Here is a 25,023-nt window from a genome sequence, read left to right on the forward strand (position 1 = left end):
GATGAGGTTCCCCTTTTCCTCCCCACAGTCACCTCAGTCACCTCAGACTTGTTCATCAGAGATAAATACAAAAACATTTAAATATATCTAATATTAATTACTCTTGAATTTTTGTACCATATTAATCTTTATAATATTCTTAATAATACCCTTTTTTCTATGTTTATGTTCTGTAAAGCTGCTTTGAGACAATACATTTGAACAAATAAATTTGAATTGAATTAAATTTACAATTTGGGAAAGAACCACATATTGTGTGATGGTCAGGTGGCCACATAGTTTTGGCTATATAGTGTGTTTATTTATTTGTTTATTTATTTATTTATTTATTTATTTATTTGGGTGGAAATTATGTAAGCAACCAACATTGTTATAGGAAAGTAAGCAATGTTATGGAGCCAATTGTCATGACCTCCAAATTATTATTTCCTATAAACAACATGCCACAAAAATTTCCCAACAATTATCAATGTAAAGTGTATGACATTATCTTTTACCCATATGTAGTCATGTTTGATGTTGTGATATTATTTCTACGAAACCTCTCCTGTTATCACTATGCGACGCACCAATCCCTCATCAGCGTCTGTTCATAATAGTCAATAATAGTTAATTGTTACTAATAGTTAATAATAACCTAATAATAATCTGGTGATTTGTACATTCAGCAGTCTGTCTGTATAATAAATACATGTTTAAAACTTTTTTTTTTACATATAATTCATACATATATTCATACAATTAAACATTTCCATGTAGCGTTTATATACAGAAAGTTGATTTTTTTAAAAATAATATTTATTTGTATTATTAATTTGTAAGTCACACAGGTTTTTATTTTATTCTTATAAGAAGCAGGTAAGTATCTTAGCTAGGAACTAATAGTATTTTGGTGCGAGTGTTTCTTGCGGACCGTTATACAGATGCACTTCCTGCTCTGCCGAAACAAGCAAACTCACTCTGCTGCAAGAGGAGGTAAGATGTTCGTTTAACAATCGTTAACTAAAATGTATAAAAAGTCTCAAACGCGTTTTAAAAGGGATTTATAAGAGTGATAGAATAAGAGTTTGACTGGATAAGACTACCGGCGAGCGCCGCGGTTAACTTGACTTACTTGCCGTCTTTGTTTCCCACCCGTATCGTGGCAGATATTACTTAGCGCCGAGGACCTGTTTGTCTAAATACGGGTGGGAAGTGAGATGTTCCGGCTTAGCTAGCTGGCTAACAGTGTGTCCATGCTTTTAGCTAATAGCTGTCAGTTTGCTTATGACGAAATACAATGCGATATGTTTCTACTGTTTAATTATGTAGACGGATTTTATATAACTATAAATTTATAACTTACATTTTTATAAATAAGCACAACTCAAACAGCAAGAAGCTATGAATTAGAGCGATGTTTTAGCTAGCGCGAGCTTGAATGGGGTACGATTGACGACCAATTCAACCAATAGCGTTGACGGAAATCTGGGATTCCCCGCCTTCTGTTGTAAGCTCAAGCAATCAGATTCGGGGAATGGTTGAGGCCTTCCCACATCCAGGCTAACAGCACTTTTTCAAATAAACACTTAGTCTAGCTCATGCTAAATAACTAACTCTGTTATTTATTTCCTTTTTTTTAGACGATTCAGAATGTTCCTGACAAGATCCGAATATGACAGGTGCGAAAGTGGTTTAATGTCCTTGGTTTAATACAGAGGGAACTTTCACTTTCAGTTCAGTCTCGTTGAGTCATGTCAGTGTACATCATACAGAGATGATCATGTTTCTCATTATCCAGGTTGTTCATTTATAATCCTCTTGTTACTCTGAATTCACCAAATAGACGTGTTTCACACAGAGAAGACTTGCAGGCACTTTTTGTTTCTTTTTTTCCCAACACTTGGTGCTTTGATTTGGTGCCCACACATTTGACTATAATGTCTTAATGAGACGTTTCTCTCCGCAGAGGCGTGAACACTTTCTCTCCAGAAGGAAGACTTTTTCAAGTGGAGTATGCCATCGAAGCGATTAAGGTATTTTGTTTGCTCGAGTGTGTAACATGTTCACAAGTTCAGAGAAGGTGGAAAAAGTGGCTGTTGTAGTGTCTTCAGTTTGATTGTATCTTAGTGTCCTTGTGTAAAATATAATCAGCGGGACACTAGTGGGAAATTTCCATTAAAAGTGATTTCACTATTCTTTATTGATCAGTGTCAATTCTTTCCTCTGGTGTTCATTCTTATTTCTTCATTTCACTTTTAATTGCGATGCTGAAATTAGACTATTTATTGATTTCATGGTTCCACATCCTCTTTCCTGTTGTTTTGCAGTTGGGCTCAACGGCCATCGGCATTCAGACGTCAGAAGGAGTGTGTCTCGCTGTGGAGAAGAGAATCACCTCTTCCCTGATGGAGCCCAGCAGCATCGAGAAGATCGTAGAGATCGACACTCACATTGGTAACAAAGTCCTCTGTGAACCTGCAAACGATCTCGTGTTAATTTTTTGCAAGCGCAGCATAAGCCACCGTGCCATCTAAAGCTCCTGCTTTAGACATAAAGAAAACTTGTACAAGACAGAGAGAAAATCAACCGAGACAGAATGAGATGTAAATGAAATTGTTTATCTACAGGTTGTGCTATGAGTGGGCTGATCGCTGACGCTAAAACACTTATTGACAAAGCCAGAGTGGAAACACAGGTCGGTGTCAGCTTATGCCTTATTTCTTACTCCGATATCAGAGTGTAAAGGAAACTCTGTAACGGAAATAAAGTAGAAATATTTATTGAGAATATTTATACATAAGAGGATCTCAGTATTATCGTTTTTTTAAATTATGCTTTACTGTTGAATGTACCTACCGCAGAATCACTGGTTTACTTACAACGAGACGATGACGGTAGAGAGCGTGACGCAGGCTGTGTCCAACCTGGCTTTGCAGTTCGGAGAGGAGGATGCAGACCCCGGTGCCATGGTAAGGTCCTTCTGAGTCTGTTAAAAATGTCTCAGACGATCAATATCCTCGTATCTGTGTGTGTATGTATTTATATATAGTGTGTTTTATATTTTAGGTCTCTGCAAGTGTCTCTCTGTTTTTATAATGTAGCTGGGAATTCATGTTTATTGTGTAACTTTGCCTTCTTATTTAAATCCGTTTTTTTCCCCGTCCTCAGAGCCGTCCCTTTGGTGTCGCTTTGCTGTTTGGAGGTGTGGATGAAAAGGGACCGCAGCTGTAAGCATCCCCAAGAGCACATCAGACAAATCTATAACGTGCATTTCTAATAATTAGTGTATCCAAATACACAAGACCATGAAGCTCCTGCTTGAATCCTAACTGGAAATAAAAGCATTCAGTGTAAAAAATCGATTGTTTGTTTGTCCTCCACGTGTTGAGGTTTGTATGTTTTGTGTTGCAGGTACCACATGGACCCGTCGGGGACGTTCGTACAGTGCGATGCCAGGGCGATCGGGTCAGCATCCGAGGGCGCCCAGAGCTCTCTGCAGGAAGTCTACCACAAGGTAGGTACACAGTACACATGAAATAGCCTACTCATGACACAAATGGGTCATCTTTTTAAAAACGCTTTATTCCAAAATAACAAATTGCAATAAAAATGGACTCGGTCCAGAACGTATTCCTATTTCCGATCATCACGACACAGCAGCCCATTCACTTGTGCTTGAAAAGTGATCACCAGAGTGACTGATTCACATGGAGTTCAAGTTTACTGTTTACTTCCAGATAAACAGGTTCTTTATGAGATACCTTTGTTTCTGCTCATGGTGTTCTGCCTAGATGTCCAGCTTATGCACATTTTTTAAAGTGTAAAACAGACCACAAATAGTATAAATAAATGAGCGAGCTGCTAGTCAGGTGATTAATAATGTGGAGTAAAGTTTTGTTTAAGGCTAAATTAACGTTGTTTTGTTGTCCCCCACACCCCTGCCGTTTCAGTCCATGACATTAAAAGAAGCCATTAAGTCTTCTCTCACCATCCTGAAGCAGGTGATGGAGGAGAAGCTGAATGCTACTAACATTGAGGTAAACTTTATTCCACACACATTTAACACAAATCAGTAACAGTCCTTAGATGTTGCATAATCATCAGGACAGAGGAGTTTACACTTGCTTCTTTTTCATAATAATAAGTAAGTAGAGCTGGACGACATGTCCTGTAAATTGAATCTCCGATTTTTTTTGAGACAAAATTCTATTTCCGAATCGAAATTCGATTATTAAAAAAAAACACATAAAACACCAGAGACTACACAATAGCTTTTTAGTTGTTTTTTTTTTGTTGTTTGTTTGTTTTTGAGCAACTAATGAAAAATACTTTCCTGCTTGGAAGGTCATGTGGTCGATTATTTTGAGCATATGAATAAATCCAGGCTTTTAAACTGTGTATGTGGGCAGAATGTCTTTTATTTAGCGATGTAACACGCCACAGCATCAGTAATATCTTTGCATCGAAGCGCCTGCTTATCATATGGGATACAGTGGGAAAATGTGTCCGCTATGTTTACCTGCTTTTTAGGCGGTGTTTTATGGCAGCCGCTGTCTTTTTTTTTTTTAGCTTGCAGCACCTCTCTTGGACATAAGCTCTTTGGTTTCATCAGAGCACGCTGCCATGTTGTATTTCATATTTCCCATGTGTGAATCCCGGGGTGGGGGTGGATGTTTTTGGGGGAAAATCGATTTTAGTTTTTTCAACATTGGCATAGACCACAAATTTGAATGAATCGATAATAACGATTAATCGCACAGCTCTATAAGTAAGTAAAATAAAAACATATGTTTGCTTAAGAGGCGACTGGATCTGAGTTGGTTCATATAGATGATCTATAATGTAACACTAAACCAAGAGCAGTTATGACAAATCATTCTTAATTAAATTTAAAATTGTAAATTCTTGAAACATTTGTGTTGGAGGAGTAAAAGACTTCAGGGTATAGATTTTTTTTAATAAAATGATCAATCTTCAATATAATAAATAATCTCCATAATGGTGCAGTTTAGACCAAGCTGAATTCATGATCAGGAAAACCCTCAGCCTGACGATCTTTGTGTTTTATTTCCCACTGTCTGTACTCCGTAGCTGGCTACAATAGAGCCCAACAAGACGTTCCACATGTACACAAAAGAGGAACTCGAGGACGTCATCAAGGACATCTAGAGCAGTCCTGCGCAGGCCTAACTGATGTTCTCTGATGTTTTCTGTGCGGATGGATAACAGCGAACGTAACAGCAGCCTGGCTGCTTTTTTTCAGCCCGGCATCCACTCTTTATACTGTTTTTGTTTTGTTTTTGTTTGTTTCCTCTGTCAATTCAGGATACTCAATTATTTCTACAGTTCTGTACATACCACAGAACACCAGTACTTGCAGTGGAGTAAAAAAACAGCAGGGGAGGGGGGTATGTTTTTTGTTACAAATCAATGCGCCAATAAAATTGTAGTCAAGAAGAATTGAGTGTTGTGTGAATGATGTACAGTCTGTCTGATTTATCACACTTTTGCAGATCTTATTTGAACAGATTACCTTATGAACGTGCGACCGCGCACCTTGTGTGAGTGCAGCTCTAGTGGTGAGCTTTCACAATATACGTTCTTGCTCCAACCTTTTGGACTCGTGACGTCATGATTTCAGTGCATGATCGATGCTAATGTGTATATTTAATTTGTTTACAGCAGCATGTTTACAATTTTTCTGTTTTGCCTTTGGACCTAAAAAAACCCAAAAACAAGCTTTTGGGCTTATGATCATCTTTGATATGATTGATTAAATAATCTCTAATCAACCACATAACCTGAGTGTGTTCTGCTAACTAGCTCCCGAGTTCCCTTGGCTAATACTAGATATTAACATAATATAGTTCAATGTTAGATGGTAAATATTTGATTCATGATTGTTTGATTCATCAGAACAATGGAGACTCAGAACAACTACCGAAATGTATTTGTTTTGTTTTTTGAGAATCTCTTTAAAAAGCTAGCGATTCCCTTGTGTCATAGGACGAGAGGCTGGTGCCTTAGCAACCAATCAGCGACCTCCGTCACTAGGGGGCGTGGCTAACCTACTTTCCATTTATGTACGACCGCTCTTAACTATTCTCCGACTCGGGCGAACGGATTTAAAGCGACAGATGGGCTGTCCAATCACAATCCGCTTATGATGTTCGGCGGCAAATCGTGTGCGTTAAGATGCCCGAGTAGGCGGTTTGACTGGACCAATCAAGCGCTTAGACCACACCTTCCTATTTCGATCTGAACTCGCGCACCAGTGGCGCACGAGACCGCTAGGGCTCGCGACACGGCAGATATGTGACGGTTACACCACAGTGATGCGCGACGACTTTTACTACTTTTAGTTCAACTTTTAAAACAAATACTTGACACAAATAACCGAGTTTTTATGCTGTTTATAGTAACTATGAAAGCCGTGTGCTGGCCGCTTGCAGTTTTATTGGTTTCAGTGGCGCTGGGTTTGGACTTTGAGCAGGAACTGAGTTTCAGTCGACGAGAAAATCCGGTGTTTTTATTGAGGAGACAGAAATGGAACAAGGAGAAGAGAGTGAAAAGGAGTGAGGAGTCTGTGGGAGAGTCGTGTTCTTCACTGCAGCACTATGAAGCCAAGCTGCAGGAGGACACGCACACTGTGAGTACCTGTTAATCTGTGTGTGTAACTGTTAATCTGTGTGTGTGTGTGTGTGTGTGTGTAACTGTTAATCTGTGTGTGTGTGTGTGTGTGTGTGTGTGTGTGTGTGTGTAACTGTTAATCTGTGTGTACCTGTTAATCTGTGTGTGCCGGTTAATCTGTAAATACCAGTTAATCCGTGTGTACCAGTTAATCTGTGTCTACCGGTTAATCTGTCTGTGTGTGCCGGTTAATCTGTGTGTGCCGGTTAATCGTTAATCTGTAAATACCAGTTAATCCGTGTGTACCAGTTAATCCGTGTGTACCAGTTAATCCGTGTGTACCAGTTAATCTGTGTGTGCCAGTTAATCTGTGTGTACCTGTTAACCTGTGAGTACCAGTTAACCTGTGAGTGCCAGTTAATCTGGTGGATCTGGAGAACATGCATTAGTTTGTTAGGGTTAGACGGTATGTCAAAATACAACCTCAATACTTGTTTGTGTGTGCGCGCGTCTGTGTTTGTGTGTGCGCGCGCGTCTGTGTGAATAGGTCTATTATAGTGACATGTAGAGATGAGTGATAAAAAAATGATTGAATTTCAGTAAATGTTTTAGTAAAGCGTCTTAATATTTTGACATTAATTTGTCAGACCTACTTTGTTTTCCACACCAGAGGAATTTGTACTTTGTACACCAAGCTGCCAAAAACGGGAAACTTACACAAATTCCATTTTAGCACAAACATGGCTGATCAGCCAGGACATGGCTCCAAGGTTTGTCCCTGTAGCTTTGCACCGGTTTAACAACATGCACAATTTAACCTTTTACTCTTATTAAAGATTCAGTGGAAATCTGTTGAGCACAAGGCTGATGACTGGATGTTGTTTTTACTGATTCAAAGCTTTCAGTCAGACTTTTACAGATACAAATTCTTCTTTTTCTCTCTGGACATTTAGAACAGTGCCAAAGGACACTTGGAAATTTTCCAAGTCAGCAGCAAAACGGAGCTTTTCAAAGAGTTTGTGGAATAGTGAACTTTAGATTCCTGACACTTTAGGTGTAGTCTGTATGGAACGATTTACATTAAACACACACGCGTTGCTTTTCTGATGTTACCTTAAACATGGTGTTTAAGAGGAAGGCCAGCGTGTTGATGCCTCCTGCTGCTCTGTGGGTTTTATGATGGGACGGACAGATGGACGGACAGATGGGGCGGATTTGATTAGGCTCTCAGAGCACACGTCGTCATGTTTGAGGAATTCTTTATATAACCTCAGTAAGAAAGGTTCAGGCTGTTTGCTGGACTCCGTGTGTTTTTTCTAAATAATCAACCTAATAATATAATATAAACCTCTAAACAACAACCTAATCAAAAGCCTCACATTAGCTCAGCCGTTAATCACGATCATATAGAATTTCTACAAGGCATTTCTGTGAATTGCTCAGATGAGTGGATGTAGAAGTTGACATTCATGTTTTCTTTTCCTGAATCTTGTGTCTCTCCTTATAAATTCACTCACACCTTTTATGTGTCTATCCGTTTTAAGGCAGACTACACTCACCTTCCCATTACCTCTGGGTATTAAATATGGAAACCACCCTCAGTAACATGGGATTGTAACACTTGCATACACGCTGGTGATGCTTGTAGTGTCTCTCTCTCGTCTCTAGCTAGCGTTGCCACGTTTGGCCGTGTAGCACGTTTCCAGCATTTAAAATTTAGATTTTAGTTCTGCCCAGAAAGGGGATTAGCTAAAGCGTAGCCTACTGAACATGATCCGCTGCAATATACAAATTGTTACTCTTATTTAAAAATAGCTTGTTTAATAGTTCAATGAAATGACAATCGGTTGTTTAATAGTTATAATACGAAGCCTCCGGAGCACCATGATACTGCTGGAATTTTCCCCTTTGGTCTGACCAATAAATCAGTTGAGTACCTTTAATGAGGTGGTAAGAGATTGATCAATGAGGTCTGTTGTACATTACGCTTGTGCTTCTCACTAACGATATGAATTACAGAGCATACCTAGACACTTAATTAGCTCACTTGTGCTTTGAAGACTCATCAAAGTACATGTAGTGTGCTAATCATGGAGCAAATTCGCTTCTCGCTTCTTTCTTTGGAAATCTTTGTCCCTCTCCTTTCTCGACAGGTGAAGTTTCACACGTCCGAGTCGTTGGGTTAAGCGGACAGACACGTGTTAAAAACAGGATTTATATAAGCAGCTGATGCTGTTTTTTTTTTATCTACATTAAATAAAATGCATAGAATACAGTACATTACATTAAATAAAGACTGCACTGCATCTTTAAACATCCATCATGAAACTGGGTAACTATTTTTAAAGTCCTGCTCCTTTTCAAACGCTGGAATTTTTTATTTTTAGGTTTTAACTTTATCCTGTGTGCTTTTGCGGTTGCACACCTGTTTAAATGTTATTTTCTCCTGGAGAGAAGCCTGTGGTTTCTGGAACCCTGCTTTTTTATTTTGTAATAAAATTTAAAAAAAAGAACGAAGAAAGCCAAAATAACTTTATGTGCTTGTTGGAAGCGTTTTAACAGGACGGGGGGAAAAAAAATCATGTTCTGTTAGTGGAAATGGTGTAGAGTGGTGTGCTTCCAAGAACTGAGAATCTGGAAAAGGACAGACAGACAGACAGACAGACAGACAGACAGACAGACAGACAGACATACAGACAGACAGTGAGATGGGAATAGGATAGAGGACAGAAAAAGATTTTGGTTTTGTTAGCTAGAGGAATATCTGGAACGCACTTTAATAAGATCAAAGAATCGGTCATGTGTTGATTAAATCCTCACATCGTTATATTACATTTACATCATGTGTTTTACATTTTTCTTTTTAACAATTAGTGCTACAAAGTTTGGACGTGTGTGTGTTTGTGTTAGCAGGAAATTAGATGATTTAAAGTGTTCAAAGCAGAAGAATAATTCAGCAGATACGCCAGAGATGACTTGACCCGTCCGTCATTCTCCTCTCAGCTGTCTGCTGAACGTTAGCATTAGACACTTAATCACATGGAATTATTCTCCCTTTTCTGTTTGTCCTTTTAATGAGAAAGATGGACAGAAGGAGTGACACCGTATCCCTCTTTAGATTTATTTTACAGTGTGTGTGCACACAAACAAGCTGTACCTGAGGCTGAAGAGAAGTGTCTGTCTCTTTCTCTTTGTCTGCCTGTCTCTCTGTATCGCATTTTTTTATTTTGTCTGTCTGTCTTTTTTTGTCTGTCTCTATTATAGACTCTGTTTCTATCTGTGCATTTGTCACTGTGTGTGTGTGTGTGTGTATATCTGTCTGTCAGTATGTCTCTCTGAGGGTTTTATACTGTTGTGTTTGGTTCTTGCAGTGTGTAGAAGGTGAGACAGGCCGTGTCAATCACAGAATGTAAAACAGAATGTTCTGGAAAAGTAGAGCTGGCAGTAGATTTGATGCAGGTGCTGTGAACACGCCGAAACGTTCTGTTGGAGTAACTGGGAGGGTCACGGGAGACAGGGAGGTAAAAACCGCTCCGAGTTTGCGAAACATGGAAACTTTTGTTCACACTTGGATGGAGTGAATGCAGCCTCGGCTTTCCACTGGCTCCTCCAAACGCTTTCTTTTTTTTTTTTTTTTTTTGCCTTTTATGGCAATATGTTCATCTATTTAAATACAAACCTGTGTGTGTGTGTGTGTGAAGATGGAGAGTTCTTGAGATTGTATCTCCTTGGGGAACAATCTGGAATTACAGAAATGCTGCAAAAGCAGTGGGACTAACGGGGCCATGTGGCCTGTAAAGGGCTGTGTGTGTGTGTGTGTGTGTGTGTGTGTGTGTGTGTGTGTGTGTGTGTGTGTGTGTGTGTGTGTGTGTTGGTTAAGGTTTTCTGTGGTGTCCTAATTTGTAGTATGTCTCCTAAACATCCATTCCATTCATTCTTACAGTTGTGCTCATAATCTCTGTCTGTCTCTCTCTCTCTCGCTGTCTCTCTCTTTCTTTCTCTCTCTCTCCCTCTGTGTCTCTGTCTCTCTCTCTCTCGCTGCCCCCCCCTCAGTTGTCCATTTATTTATCTAACTTTATCTTTCCCCGTCAATTTCCATGGCTTATTTTTCCTGTAAATCTCTCAATCTAACTGCTTGTCTGTTTATCTCCCTTTGCCCTCTGTCTCTCTGTTTATTTATTCTATCTTTCTGTATTTTTATGTTTGTCTGGCTGTTAACCAGTAGGTCTATATTTCCATATATTTTAATCTATTTAAATGTGCACCATCTCTCTTTCTCTCTATAATTTGATCTTTTGGTCTGTCAAACTTTTTCCCGAGAGTTTATGGCTGTCTGTTTCTGTCTTTATCTGCTTATCTGTCTGTCTGTCTGTCTGTCTCATGAGTGGATGTTAATGTTTTTTCCTCAGTCCCTCTTCTGTTCTCAGTGTGTCAGGCACACAAAAATGTGGTATACACACACACACACGCACACACACACACACACACACACAAAAAGACATTCCAATGGTGAACCCAGTGGTGAAAAGAAGGAGGGGGTTATGCTCTTCCTCAGTTTCTCTCTCTCTCACACACACACACAGGCCCCCTGCTGTATTTCATCGTCTGGTTTTTGGGGATGAAGCACAGCACTTTCCAAATGAATACAGGAAATCACATCACCCTGTGTGGTGAACTAATGTCTCGCTATGATTTACCGTCAGTAAATGAACACCGGTAACACTGTTACCATGGTAACTCCATGCTTAACCGTTACAAGCCACGCACCTTCCTCATTCTGTCTGTATCATGTCGTTGTGTAATATTTTGTCACAGCATGAACGTTAACAAGTTTGCTGACGTGTAATCCATCACTTTTATGTTTTTGTCCCTGCGTCTCTTGCAGCGTGTCTTTAACGACGTGTCCGGCTCCGTGTCTCTTGCCTGGGTGGGAGACGGAACAGGGGTGAGTGTTTATGTCCCTCCACCAGTATGAATCGTTGATTCCACTTCTGTTCCACTTCTCTGTGATTTCTACTATCGCCTACAAAACACTGACGGTGCCTGTAACAACACTCCTGAGCGGTTATGCTAGAATGCTTCTACATAATAATATTTTGTAACGCAACTCTGTGGCTGAGTTTTGACAGAATTCACTGTTTAGTATTGTTATTGTGTGTTTTAGTGTGAATTCCATACTGTTAAATCGTGTCCGTGTTTAGCCTCATCGTCTGTATTTTATTATTATGTTTTTAAAAGTCATTTGTCACAGGGTCCAGCACCTGCTGCTGAAGCCAAAGGGAAATTGTTAGTGGAGAGTTCGTTGTGATGTGAGTGCCAGGCACACCCTGCGATGATCGTGTATACGTCAGGAAAGTAAGAAGAGTGGGGGACATTCATCTCACGGTCATCTAGCCTTTAAAAGCCGTTCTTCATCTCGAGCTACGTGAGAGCCGCTGTCCTCCCGAGCTTGTGTTTGTGTTTGGCTTCATGCTCTGAGTCTGTGGTATGCGACCCCTTTCCGAATCGCAAAACCCGGAGCGAATCGAATTTCAGATTTTTCCTCACCATGTTTTCTAAAAAAAGAAGTTTGGCACCGAAAACAGCTCTGTATCGGAGAGACAGAAATGTCCGACATCAGCAAAATTCCAGTGCTTAAAATCCAGCTATGAAAATAAGGAATGTTTATGAAAGAACTGTGAGTGTTTTATTTCAGTGTGAGGGACTTAAATGATTCTTATTTTATTAAAGGACACACTCGGGGAGAGACTTCAGCTATTGTATAAAATAGCAGTGTGATCGGTGTCAGTCCGAGTAGAAACGCGTACACGTACAGGTTGAACGAGAGAGTGCAGCGAAATGAAAAACAGAGAAGCAGTTTTATAAAAGCCAGTGTTCTGTGCAGTCTGTTTGTCCGACCGAGGGGGAAAAAAGCTCTATTAAATGCCTCAGTGCACAGCTAATGACAGACTGCACTCACCATCTGACCTTCTGAGGGAACTGGCCTCTCTCTCTCACTCACTCTCTTTTTCCCTGTCCTTCAGTCTGTCTGTCTGTTTTCCTTGCTCTTTTTCTCACTCTTTCTCCCATATACACACACACACACACACACACACAAATCTGGGCTTGGAGTCACACGGCACTGAGAGTAATGACCTCATACCCACAGGTTGGCAGACTCAAACCAAAGGGAAACAAAAAGGGTTTTTGGATAAGGCTGTTGTATGCCCAAACGGATTAGAGCCTAGATGGCCAAAAAGGCCAGTGACTTATTTTAAGTAACAAAATAATATTTTAATTAATTATATTGGAATGAAATAAAAAAAAAAACAATGTTTTTAACATTATCATCACCCTAATTATTTCGGTGAAACTGTCAGGCTTCCTCAAATATTTTAAAAGAAAGTGCAAGAATGCAACTAGAATTATAATAATGATGTTCTAATTGTTGTAAATTTACAGATGCATTTTTTTTTTATTGTTCCGTTGCAGTTCAGTCTTTGTGGTGTAGATCTGATTGGTTACGGTTGGGATATGGGATGGTGATATTATTCATCCCTTTTCACACAGTTTCTTTTCAATCCACTGTATTTACATTGCTTTGTGTTGCTGTGTGCAGGTGCTGCTGGTCCTCACTACGTATCAAATGCCGTTGTTCATGTTCCGCTTTAGTGAGCCCAAACTCTACAGGAGGTACGTGTGTGTGTCTGTTCAGGGTGTGTGTGTGTGTGTGGTAGCTCAGTGGTTAAGGTGTTGGGCTACTTATCGGAAGGTCATGGGTTTGAACCCCAGGTCCACCAAGCTGCCACTGCTGGGCCCCTGAGCAAGGCCCTTAACCCTCAGTTGCTCAGTTGTAAGTCACTCTGGATAAGGGTGTCTGCTAAATGCCGTAATTGTGTCTTCAGGGAGTGTGTGTGTGTGTGTGTGTGTGTGTGTGTGTGTCTGTTCAGGGAGTGTGTGTGTGTCTGTTCAGGGAGTGTGTGTGTGTCTGTTCAGGGAGTGTGTGTGTGTGTGTGTGTGTGTCTGTTCAGGGAGTGTGTGTCTGTTCAGGGAGTGTGTGTGTGTGTGTGTGTGTGTCTGTTCAGGGAGTGTGTGTGTGTGTGTGTGTCTGTTCAGGGAGTGTGTGTATGTGTGTGTCTGTTCAGGGAGTGTGTGTGTGTGTGTGTGTTCAGGGAGTGTGTGTGTGTGTGTGTGTCTGTTCAGGGAGTGTGTGTGTGTGTGTGTGTGTTCAGGGAGTGTGTGTGTGTGTGTGTCTGTTCAGGGAGTGTGTGTGTGTGTTCAGGGAGTGTGTGTGTGTGTGTGTGAGAGAGAGAGAGAGCGTACGGTGTGTGTATGTGTGCCCAGTGTGTGTGCGCGCGGAGTGTATGTGCGCATTTAAGAAGGAAATTATTCGAGCCTCCTTTCATTTTGTATTTCTCACTAATATTAACCCTGTGTGTCCCAGTGAAGACCATGGGAAGACCTTCCAGGACATCACGGATCTCCTGAACAACACCTTCATCATGACGCATTTCGGCATCGCCATTGGCCCGGACAACTCCGGAAAGGTGAGTCTGAAACTCCTCATGACCCCAGATGATTGTATTGTTTTTTCTCTGCTGTTCACCCAAAGCTCAGGGAGAGAAAAGGCATGCGTCATGCCGTGTGTTTTTATTGTTTTCTCCTCAGGTGATCCTCACAGGTAATTTGTCAGAGGGAAAAGGCTCGAGAATTTTATGCTCACAGGATTTCGGGAAGAGTTTCTCCTCCTCTGACCTGCCTTTCCAAGTGCTGATGCAGATCACCTACAACCCGGAGAACAACAGCGTACTGGCCGTTATTAGCACATTGGTGAGCTCAGGATTTATCTCTTTACTACAGTGGAATATCTCTATATTCCAATATAAAAACTCTGTGCTGTTTGTTCCTCTGTGCAGTATGACCTGTGGATCTCTGAGGACTTTGGGCTCCACTGGAAGAAGATTCATGACACAGTGTGTCTTGTGAAATGGTAACACATACACACACACGCACACACACACACACACGCACACACACACACACATGCATATGAAGCAATAGAATTGAAGTGATATCAATCCCATTCCCAAAGGACTTTGATATCGTTCTGATTATTCAGAGGTAATTTTACTGTAAATCCACTTAGTCTCAAAGCTCTTTTCCAAAATAAGCAAGAACCTAACTAGTTAATGATGGATGTCTACCTGAATGTAAAGACCTTTGATAAGAGAGCACATATTAAGTGTTGTGTTGGGGCCTGCATGTGAAACACCTTGATTAGTGAACAACATGGGAGAAAAAACTGTGCAAATGGGCACATTAACCGTGCGGTGTCACTGTCTAAAAGTGGTGATTGAATGGTTTGATGCTCACTCGTGTGTGTGTGTGTGTGTGTGTGTGTGTGTGTGTGTGTGTGTGTGTGTTTCTCTGTCTTAGGGGGACTGCTGATACTCTGTTTTTCACCACAAACCCAAACGGTTCCTGTAGTGAGTCTTGTTCTCATGTTTCTATGGAAACCGTCAGACACACTGCTTATTGTTTGTCCCTGTTATAAAGTGTGTGTGTTTGTCGTACTGTAAGGTGAAAGAGGCATCCTGGAGTTGAAGAAGACCACAGATTTTGGCCGAAGCTTTAAGAAGATCGGGAGCAGGATTTACTCGTTTGGCCTGGGTGGCCGCTTTCTCTTTGCTTCCGTAATGTCCACCACGGTATGCTACACGTATACGTGCGTGTCTTTTTGTAGTTGAGCAAGTCTGTCTGTCTGTCTTCCTGTCTGTGTACTTTGTCAATCCATAACATCCCAGTAATTACAGCAAGATGTGTCCATTTTGGGAATGTGAAGACATTTAGTTGTTTTTCACAATATTTTTTTTTTCTTTCTCTTTTGCTCTCTCTCGTGCGCGCTCTTTCTCTCTCTCTCCCTCTCCCTCTCTCTCTCTCTCTCTCTCTCTCTCTCTATCAGAGTTCGATGCGCATGATTCATGTGTCTGTGGATCAGGGTGAGGTTTGGGACATGGCCCAGCTGCCCGATGTGGGACATGAACAGTTTTATTCTATACTGTCTTCCAATGATGACATGGTGTTTGTGCATGTGGATGAACCAGGAGGTCAGTTTTGTGTGTGTGTGTGTGTGTGTGTGTGTGTGTGTGTGTGTGTGTGTGTGTGTGTGTGTGTGTGTGTGTGTGTGTGTGTGTGTGTGTGTGTGTGTGTGTGTGTGTGTGTGTGTGTGTGTGTGTGTGTGTGTGTGTGTGTGTGTGTACTGAATCGTGCCCTGGATAATGAATTGAACTCTTGTCCAGACTCAGGGATGGGCTTTATCTACGTGTCTGATTCCCGAGGGATCGTCTTCTCCAAATCCCTCGAGCGCCATCTTTACACCTCTACAGGTGGTGAAACTGACTTTACTGTCATCAGCTCACTCAGGGGAGTCTATACGACCAGCGTGCTGGCTCACGGTACACATATACACACACACACACATGCACACGCGCGAATGTAGCATCCACTTATTGATGCTATTATAAACTTCTCCAATTAGCTAATTCGTCCAAACACTTTGTCTGCACACTTTGTTCTTCTGTTTTGTATCATGTGTGCTGAATTATCTGCTGTGTGCTCTTCCAAAACCCTCTGGAAAAAGAAGTGGTGTGTTCAGTCATGTGTGCGTGTTTGTGTGTACTGTTGTGTGATGTAAGCTGGTGTGTGTTCGACTGTGCAGATGGTTCTGTTCAGACAGTGATAACGTTCAATCAGGGAGGAAATTGGAGGCCTCTAAAGAAACCCTGGAACGCAGAGTGTGACTCCACAGCAAAGGATCCGAACATGGTGAGAATTCTGGGACACGCACACGTGTACACACGTTGTTTTTCATTAGGGTGAAGAGTGAGAACACTCAATATACAGACATTGTCAGTTTGTTCTTGAGGATTGAACTCCTGTGTCTTTCCCTGATACTTAATGTACTGCCACACAGAACCAGAGGAAATTCTTGAAATGCTTCTTATTAATGAACAAAACTAATATTCATAGGGAAATAGAATCCATGCTGTCACCATCAACATTTAACTTGCACTCGTGACAACCAAGATCATGATTAGGAGTTCTCCATGTAGGCATGTAAAAGAGGAAATACCCCGAGTCTTATATCATAGACTTGTACCCATGCATTCTGTTTGTATACAGTCTCGGTGCTGTCTTTTTGTTTATAGCAACTTCTTGGTCTTTTGGAGACCTCGTTGCATTTTAAAATGGCGCCTGCAGTTCACACGTCTCAAAATATGTGCCAATTAGGGACACTGTTTATATAAGTATGATTAACATCATACTGGCTTAATTTACACACTGCTGCTTCGATCAGAGTCGTGAACAACACTCTTGTTATTTATACAGCAGTCAAACCTGGTTAGTCTGTTATAGTGCATGAATGAAATGGTAAACTGTGTGGGATGTTGTGTGTGTGTTTGTGTTGCTATAGTGTAGTCTGCATATTCACGCCTCCTACAGCACAGCGATGAGGCTCAACGTGCCCATGCTGCCGCTGACTGACCCCAATGCTGTCGGTCTCATCCTTGCTCATGGTACACACACACACACACACACCCTTGAGATCCTGAGATGGTACAGACCTAGCTAGCTGACTTTAAACAAACCTTTTCTCCTCAGGCAGCGTGGGGGACGCAGTATCCATTTTGTCTCCTGATGTTTACGTGTCTGATGACGGTGGGTACACTTGGACACGAGCACTCAGAGGACCACACCATTATGCCATCCTGGACTCGGGAGGACTGCTGGTGGCTGTGGAGCACAGCCCCATCCATCCTATCTCACAGATCAAGTGAGTCCTGATGCTTACACTGTGGGAACAACAAAAATACAAAAAACACCTACATAACGTAGAATGTTTTTATTTGTCTGTAGAAAATAAAAGCAGGCGGTTTAAATAAAAAAAAAAAAAAGATGCCCTGTAAAACCCTGCTCCTTTCTTCTACCTACTCGTTTCCTTTCACGGGCTGTGTTCGCATATTGGAATACGATCGGCCGTTGTAGTTTATGATGCAGTACCATTCTTTCAAAATTGTCTCAGACTTTCAACACAAAGAAAGACTGATGATCAGATGCGTGAGGCAGAGAAACAGTTAGTAATTGTTATACATCTGTGATGGTGGCAGCTGTGTAAAAGTTCCTCAGCAGTGTGTTGCGGATCGAGAGGATCCAGTTATCAATATTGCTCGTGCTAACAGAAGCTCTTTACTCACAGTTTTCTGGTTTAAATGAAGCCGTGATAGCTGTGGTAGACTCTAAGACTCAAGCTCAACTTAATACACTCTGTGATGGGAATAAGACAGAATACTCACTGATCATAAAATATCAGGATTTCTGTCCCTCTGTGCAAACTGAAAAAAAAAAGTTTCTCTTTGCACAAATTCAGCACTAACTCAAAATACCTTTTTGATGCAATCAAGGTTTTATTTTCTAATTTCTGATAATTGTTCTATCATTCTTTTAACAGAAACTGAGTTAAGTTGGCTAAAATGTGCTTGTGCTACATGGTTAGAAACAGACTGCAAGAGAAAACATTGTTCTTTTCTGCTTTCGTTTAATTAGTAAACTGTTTATATATTTTTGAACACATCTCCATTTAATCTCTGAGCTGTAGTTTTATTTGAACCGAACATTTTTTTTTCTTCATGAACTGCTTTTTTCCCTTCGTCTTTGTTTATTTGCTGTCTTTTTCATCGTTAGGTTTTCCACGGACGAGGGCCAGTGTTGGCACGTATATAACTTCACGGACACGCCGCTGTACTTCACGGGTTTGGCCTCAGAGCCTGGGGCTCGGTCTATGAGCCTCAGCCTGTGGGGTTACAGACAGCCTGTGTTTAGTCAACACTTGGTGTCCATCACTATAGACTTCCACCAGCTGCTCTCCAGAGACTGTGAGTGTGTGAGAGTGTGTGTATGTGTTTGAGAGACTTTAGGACTGCAGAACAACACTCCACATTTGTGTAAACTCGTGTACATAATATACAGCTAAACTAAAAGAACTGTGAAAGTGTCATAATGTGCATGAATGACACAATCGTACACATTTAAGTACTTTTATAATCTCTCCAATCATAACACAGTCCAGCAGAATGTTGTTTTCACTACAGGGTTATTTTGCATTTTGTCCATTACTGAATATTTCTCAAGGATTTAGAAGCTGCAATTAATCAAGCAAACACATTGTGCTGCAGTGTATTGTGTCTGTGTTTAGAGTAATTTTGAATACTTCAAATTCTCACTCATCTCTCTCTACCTTTCTCCCTCTCCTTCTCTCTCCCTCTCTCTCTCTCCGGCCTTTTTCTCTCTCACTCTGGCCCCCCCCTCTCTTGTTCTCTCTCTCTCTCTCTCTCTCTCTCTCTCTCTCTCTCTCTCTCTCTCTCTCTCTCTCTGTGTCTCCCTCTGCAGGTGGAGAGGAGGATTATGTGCAATGGCTTGCCCACTCTGATAACACTGGCAACCCTAATGATGGCTGTCTGTTGGGATATAAAGAAAAATATTTACGGCTACGCAAAGACTCGGTGTGCCGAAACGGAAGGGATTTTGTCATCACCAAGCAGCCCACGCCGTGTCCCTGCACTCTCGATGACTTCCATTGGTGAGATTTGGTGCTGAACTTTATATGGCTAGTTTTTATCTTAGCTGCATTTCATATTTGATTTTTTTTAAAATATATAAATAAAGGTAGAATTTAAAAAATTCTGTGGGTTCTTACAATACTAATAGCAAATAAATTCTCTGTGGAAATGGGTAATAAATAAATTTGAACAGACCTCTTGAGGAATGAGAGTTGAGAGACCGTTAAGTCTAGTATGTGTGATGCCTCTCCTCTTTTTTCCTTTTTTTTCCCTCATTCTCTCTCCTCTTCTGTAGTGATTTTGGCTATTACCGTGCCATGAACAGCTCCGAGTGTTTGGAACAGCCAGAGCTGAAGGGCCAATTACTCGAGTTTTGCCTGCGTGGCCGTAAAGAGCAGCTCCAAACCAGCGGGTACAGCTTAGTCTTATTATTATTATTATTATTATTATTATTTCATATGTTAGGGGTGTCTCAACTGACAAATCCTTGTTGTTACTTACCATTTGCTCTCTGTTGTCCAGTTACAGAAAGATCCCTGGAGATGGGTGTGAGGGAGGCGTACAACCGGAGAGAAAAGTGATCGACCTGAGCAAGAAGTGTGCCAGTAACCTTCTGAGTTCAGAGTTTCTGGTGAGAGAGAGCCATATTTTTAATGCTACATACTGGCACATACTGAAATCTGGGTAGAAATAAGAGCTGTCAGATGTCTAGTTGAGCTTATCTGTATCATGTTTATCAGTCTCAGCCAGGAAGCGTGGCTCCTGTTGTGTCCGTCATCATCCTCGTTCTGCTCGTTTGTGCCGTTGCTGCCGGGGTCCTGCTCGTCAAGAAGTATGTGTGTGGAGGAAGGTAGGATCTGATGGAGTTGTATAACGTGAATAGAGTTTAGTTAGTATAGTCACCAGTTTGATTTTGACAGATGTTTGTGCATTAGGTTCCTGGTGCACCGGTATTCAGAGATGCAGAGGCATGTGGAAGCTAATGCCGTTGAAGGTGTGGATGACGTGGACACTACAGAGGCAGACAAGTCCGTTTACAATGACGATTCAGATGAGGTATCTATACGGACACAAATTTTTGGCTTGATTGTGTTACATTTACAGAGTGTTAAAAGTCTGTTTTGTGTTTCTGTAGGACCTTCTGGCTGGAAATTGAGGTAGAAAATTCTCAGGTATTGTCAAATTGGATTCTTTGCTGTGCCCTCTTCAGGTGTGTGTGTGAGTGTCTGTCTGTGTCCGTGAGTGTGAGTGTCCGTGAGTGTCTGCGTGTGTGTGAGTGTCTGCGTGTGTGTGAGTGTCTGCGTGTGTGTGAGTGTCTGCGTGTGTGTGTGTGTCTGCGTGCGTGTGTGTGTGTGTCTGCGTGCGTGTGTGTGTGTGTCTGCGTGTGTGTGTCTGCGTGCGTGTGAGTGTCTGCGTGCCTGCGCGTGAGTGTCTGCGCGCGTGCCTGCGCGTGAGTGTCTGCGCGCGTGCCTGCGCGTGAGTGTCTGCGCGCGTGCCTGCGCGTGAGTGTCTGCGCGCGTGCCTGCGCGTGAGTGTCTGCGCGCGTGCCTGCGCGTGAGTGTCTGCGCGCGTGCCTGCGCGTGAGTGTCTGCGCGCGTGCCTGCGTGAGTGTGTGTGTGAGTGCCTGCGCGAGTGCCTGCGCGAGTGCCTGCGCGAGTGCCTGCGCGAGTGCCTGCGCGCGAGTGCCTGCGCGAGTGCCTGCGCGCGAGTGCCTGCGCGAGTGCCTGCGCGCGTGCCTGCGCGCGAGTGTCTGCGCGAGTGCCTGCGCGCGAGTGTCTGCGCGAGTGCCTGCGCGCGAGTGTCTGCGCGAGTGCCTGCGCGCGAGTGTCTGCGCGAGTGCCTGCGCGCGAGTGTCTGCGCGAGTGCCTGCGCGCGAGTGTCTGCGCGAGTGCCTGCGCGCGAGTGTCTGCGCGAGTGCCTGCGCGCGAGTGTCTGCGCGAGTGCCTGCGCGCGAGTGTCTGCGCGAGTGCCTGCGCGCGAGTGTCTGCGCGAGTGCCTGCGCGCGAGTGTCTGCGCGAGTGCCTGCGCGCGAGTGTCTGCGCGAGTGCCTGCGCGCGTGTCTGCGCGCGAGTGCCTGCGCGCGAGTGCCTGCGCGCGAGTGCCTGCGCGCGAGTGCCTGCGCGCGAGTGCCTGCGCGCGAGCGCCTGCGCGCGAGTGCCTGCGCGCGAGTGTCTGCGCGTGTCTGCGAGTGTCTGCGAGTGTCTGCGCGAGTGTCTGCGCGTCTGTCTGTGTCTGTCTGTCTGTCTGCCTGCGTGTGTCTGTCTGTCTGTCTGCCTGCGAGTGAGTGTGTCTGTCTGTCTGTCTGCCTGCGAGTGAGTGTGTCTGTCTGTCTGTCTGCCTGCGAGTGTGTGTGTCTGCCTGCGAGTGAGTGTGTCTGCCTGTGTGTGTGTGAGTGTGTCTGCCTGTGTGTGTGTGAGTGTGTCTGCCTGTGTGTGTGTGAGTGTGTCTGCCTGTGTGTGTGTGAGTGTGTCTGCCTGTGTGTGTGTGAGTGTGTCTGTCTGCCTGTGTGTGTGTGTGAGTGTGTCTGTCTGCCTGTGTGTGTGTGTGAGTGTGTCTGTCTGCCTGTGTGTGTGTGTGTGTGAGTGTGTCTGTCTGCCTGTGTGTGTGTGTGTGAGTGTGTCTGTCTGCCTGTGTGTGTGTGTGTGAGTGTGTCTGTCTGCCTGTGTGTGTGTGTGTCTGTCTGCCTGTGTGTGTGAGTGTGTCTGTCTGCCTGTGTGTGTGTGAGTGTGTCTGTCTGCCTGTGTGTGTGTGTGTGTCTGTCTGCCTGTGTGTGTGTGTGTGTCTGTCTGCCTGTGTGTGTGTGTCTGTCTGCCTGTGTGTGTGTCTGTCTGCCTGTGTGTGTGTGTCTGTCTGCCTGTGTGTGTGTGTGTGTGTGCCTGTGTGAGTGTGTGTGTGTGTCTGCCTGTGTGTCTGCCTGTGTGAGTGTGTCTGCCTGTGTGTCTGCCTGTGTGTCTGCCTGTGTGAGTGTGTCTGCCTGTGTGTCTGCCTGTGTGTCTGCCTGTGTGTCTGCCTGTGTGTCTGCCTGTGTGAGTGTGTCTGCCTGTGTGTCTGCCTGTGTGTCTGCCTGTGTGTCTGCCTGTGTGTCTGCCTGTGTGTCTGCCTGTGTGTCTGCCTGTGTGTCTGCCTGTGTGTCTGCCTGTGTGTCTGCCTGTGTGTCTGCCTGTGTGTCTGCCTGTGTGTGTCTGCCTGTGTGTGTCTGCCTGTGTGTGTCTGCCTGTGTGTCTGCCTGTGTGTCTGCCTGTGTGTCTGCCTGTGTGTCTGCCTGTGTGTCTGCCTGTGTGTCTGCCTGTGTGTCTGCCTGTGTGTCTGCCTGTGTGTCTGCCTGTGTGTGTCTGCCTGTGTGTGTCTGCCTGTGTGTGTGTGTCTGTGTGTGTGTGTGTGTGTGTGTCTGCCTGTGTGTGTGTGTGAGTGTGTCTGTCTGCCTGTGTGTGTGTGAGTGTGTCTGTCTGCCTGCCTGTGTGTGTGTGTGTGTGTCTGTCTGCCTGTGTGTGTGTGTGTGTGTCTGTGTGTGAGTGTGTGTGTGTGTGTGTGTGTGTCTGTCTGCCTGTGTGTGTGTGTGTGTGTCTGTCTGCCTGTGTGTGTGTGTCTGTCTGTCTGCCTGCCTGTGTGTGTGTGAGTGTGTCTGTCTGTGTGTGTGTGTGTGATCAGTAATGTTTGATTACTTGTGCTCTGATTGTTTTTAGGTAAACAAAACCCGTGTGGACCCTGGACTCGTTTACTGAAGAGTGAGGCTTTTTTTTGTCCCCTCCGTTTTTTCCCTTTATTTTCCCCCAATTTAATTGGTTCCAGCCACTGGACAGGAGGCAAATAGCAGATTTTTGTGATGACTTTTTTTTTTTGGACACTTCCTTTTTCCTTTTACAGATGACTTCACTGGTTGTAGTTTTACAGCTGATTGTTAGCGAGTTTGATTTTTGAGAAATTTTAAGGAATGGATTTTTAGAAAGAGAATTTCCAGTGTTCTTTAGGCTGATGAATAAAAAATTGGTTATTAGAGATGGCGTTTAAAAAAAAAAAAAAAAAAAAAAAACGTGATTTAGGGTTAATGCAAATGTTATTAACACGATCACAGAACGTGCTTAAAGGAATATTCCAGCACAGTTCAACCTAACATGATCACAACAAAAAGATTTCAGAATGTTTCCCTGTACTGAGAAAAGAACTCAATGTTTCAGCAGAAAACGTATAAAGATTAAATAAATGGGGGCTAAAAAACCCAAAAACATCATAATATCTGTGCATCAGTTTCACCGTTCAAATTCTTCCTTCTTCTAACGACTAAATAATTAATGAATAAACTTTTATTGATGCACCGGCAACTGCCCTTAGATTTACATATATAAATGAATTCAGCATGAACAAGTTTTCTGTTTCTTTCTCAATGCAGGGAAATGAAATTGAGTAAAAACAAAACCACTGAATTATTTATTTTTTTTATGAACGTTTCTTCAAACTGTTACATCATAAAAAAAACAGCTCTTTTTAACCATCTTTGGAACTAGCACAAGCTTATGGGCACCTAAGACATAGGATTGTAACACTAGTGCCATTTTATATATATGTTTGGGGTTTTTTTTTCTGTAAAAATTCAGCCAGGGTAATTAAAACAGTATTACAAAGCAATAACAGTTCACTAAGCTAAGTTTCAATGAGTGTATTCATGTTTGTACAGGCTAAACAAGGCTAAATGGATATGTTTGTGCAACGATTGTGGTCATTCATCTTAATTATGATACACAAGATGGAAAAAAGCGGCTAGTCACGTGCTTTGCTTCTAGCTCTTGTTGTTACGTCCTTGGGCGGAGGTATTTTCACATCTGCACTCTGGGTTTTTACTGATGACCCACTAAGCTCATAAGCTACGCATTTCTAAGCAGTTGTGCACTGGTACAAAAAATGCTCCTGATGGTATAAGATTAGTTTTTTTTTTTTTGCATGACTTTGTAGTAAGTAATAAGTGATTTTATGATAAACAAAAATGAATAAGGGAGTTTGTGAACTTATATTTTTATTACACAAAAGGAAAAATACTTTTCTTAGCAATAAATAATCTAATGGCTGTTTGTCTAATCAATGGCAATATCTATGGCACAATTTAGCACCGTGAGAGTATTGCGCAACAATGCAAAGTGTGTGTGTAATTTGCTCAAAAACAGAGACGCTTGCGTTTCGGATTTTATGCCAGTCGGGAAATAAAACCCAAGAGGCCAGTCAGTGTAATAGTGCGATAGACTTGAGTGCATAGGATTGTCAGGAGGGTGTTTGCCCAAAGATGATGTGAATACATTATGTTTTTTGGTACTCCTTGTTTTTAAAGGTACATGTCTCAGGGCCCCTGGTTTTCACTTTCAGCTTCAAAATGTGATGAGAAAAAGCTTGAGTGAGACCTCAGTGTTTGATTGCTGGAAAGAATTTGTCACTATTCGGTATTTTAATGCTACTGGGGTAATTCACAGAATTTTTCAGCACCTGTCTTTTTGAATGTAAGGGGAATAAACATGACGTTTTAATTCCAGAGCTGTAAATAAAATATGTAAAGATAAGCTACTGTTCATAACTACTTAATGTCTGACATTTTAATCCAAGTCTCAGAAGCCCAACAAAAATGCAAAGCCTTGATTTGATAACAATATTATCCTGTTTTTGTTCAACCAGAATAAAGAATTTAAAACCTTTATACCATTTGTTATTTTTTTTTACTGTGTGAGAACTGAGCACTTACACTTACAGCTTGCATACAATTGTAGCATATCCTTTGATTTCTGTATTTTGGTGATTGTGTGGAACTATTTATTGTGAATAAGCATCATTAATT

The 25,023-nt window shown here is 42.5% G+C and overlaps 2 protein-coding genes across 4 annotated transcripts; both read left to right on the plus strand.

Annotated features, from left to right (window-relative positions):
• The first annotated feature begins 664 nt into the window (after positions 1-664).
• Positions 665-5,442, plus strand: psma5 (proteasome 20S subunit alpha 5). Its single transcript, XM_027155859.2, has 10 exons — positions 665-975; positions 1,623-1,661; positions 1,949-2,015; positions 2,310-2,436; positions 2,610-2,677; positions 2,844-2,951; positions 3,151-3,209; positions 3,394-3,496; positions 3,933-4,019; positions 5,074-5,442. The coding sequence occupies exons 2-10, from the start codon at positions 1,633-1,635 to the stop codon at positions 5,149-5,151; spliced, it is 726 nt and encodes a 241-aa protein (XP_027011660.1). The 5' UTR covers positions 665-975; positions 1,623-1,632; the 3' UTR covers positions 5,152-5,442.
• A 648-nt stretch (positions 5,443-6,090) lies between these two features.
• Positions 6,091-24,885, plus strand: sort1a (sortilin 1a). Of its 3 annotated transcripts, XM_027155846.2 has the most exons (21): positions 6,093-6,631; positions 11,498-11,557; positions 13,211-13,284; positions 14,036-14,138; positions 14,260-14,421; positions 14,508-14,581; positions 15,028-15,077; positions 15,172-15,299; positions 15,554-15,698; positions 15,891-16,046; positions 16,310-16,416; positions 17,066-17,168; positions 17,254-17,425; positions 18,334-18,524; positions 19,039-19,228; positions 19,504-19,620; positions 19,731-19,839; positions 19,949-20,058; positions 20,144-20,264; positions 20,344-20,380; positions 22,892-24,885. In XM_027155846.2, the coding sequence occupies exons 1-20, from the start codon at positions 6,389-6,391 to the stop codon at positions 20,362-20,364; spliced, it is 2,436 nt and encodes an 811-aa protein (XP_027011647.2). In that variant the 5' UTR covers positions 6,093-6,388; the 3' UTR covers positions 20,365-20,380; positions 22,892-24,885. The 3 variants fall into 3 exon arrangements, with proteins under 3 accessions (XP_047661743.1, XP_027011648.2, XP_027011647.2); XM_047805787.1 differs by lacking the exon at positions 15,891-16,046 and having other exon boundaries at positions 6,091-6,631; XM_027155847.2 differs by lacking the exon at positions 11,498-11,557 and having other exon boundaries at positions 6,091-6,631.
• The last annotated feature ends 138 nt before the right edge of the window (positions 24,886-25,023 follow it).

This window comes from Tachysurus fulvidraco, chromosome 2, assembly GCF_022655615.1.
Source record: "Tachysurus fulvidraco isolate hzauxx_2018 chromosome 2, HZAU_PFXX_2.0, whole genome shotgun sequence".
Lineage (NCBI taxonomy): Eukaryota > Metazoa > Chordata > Actinopteri > Siluriformes > Bagridae > Tachysurus > Tachysurus fulvidraco.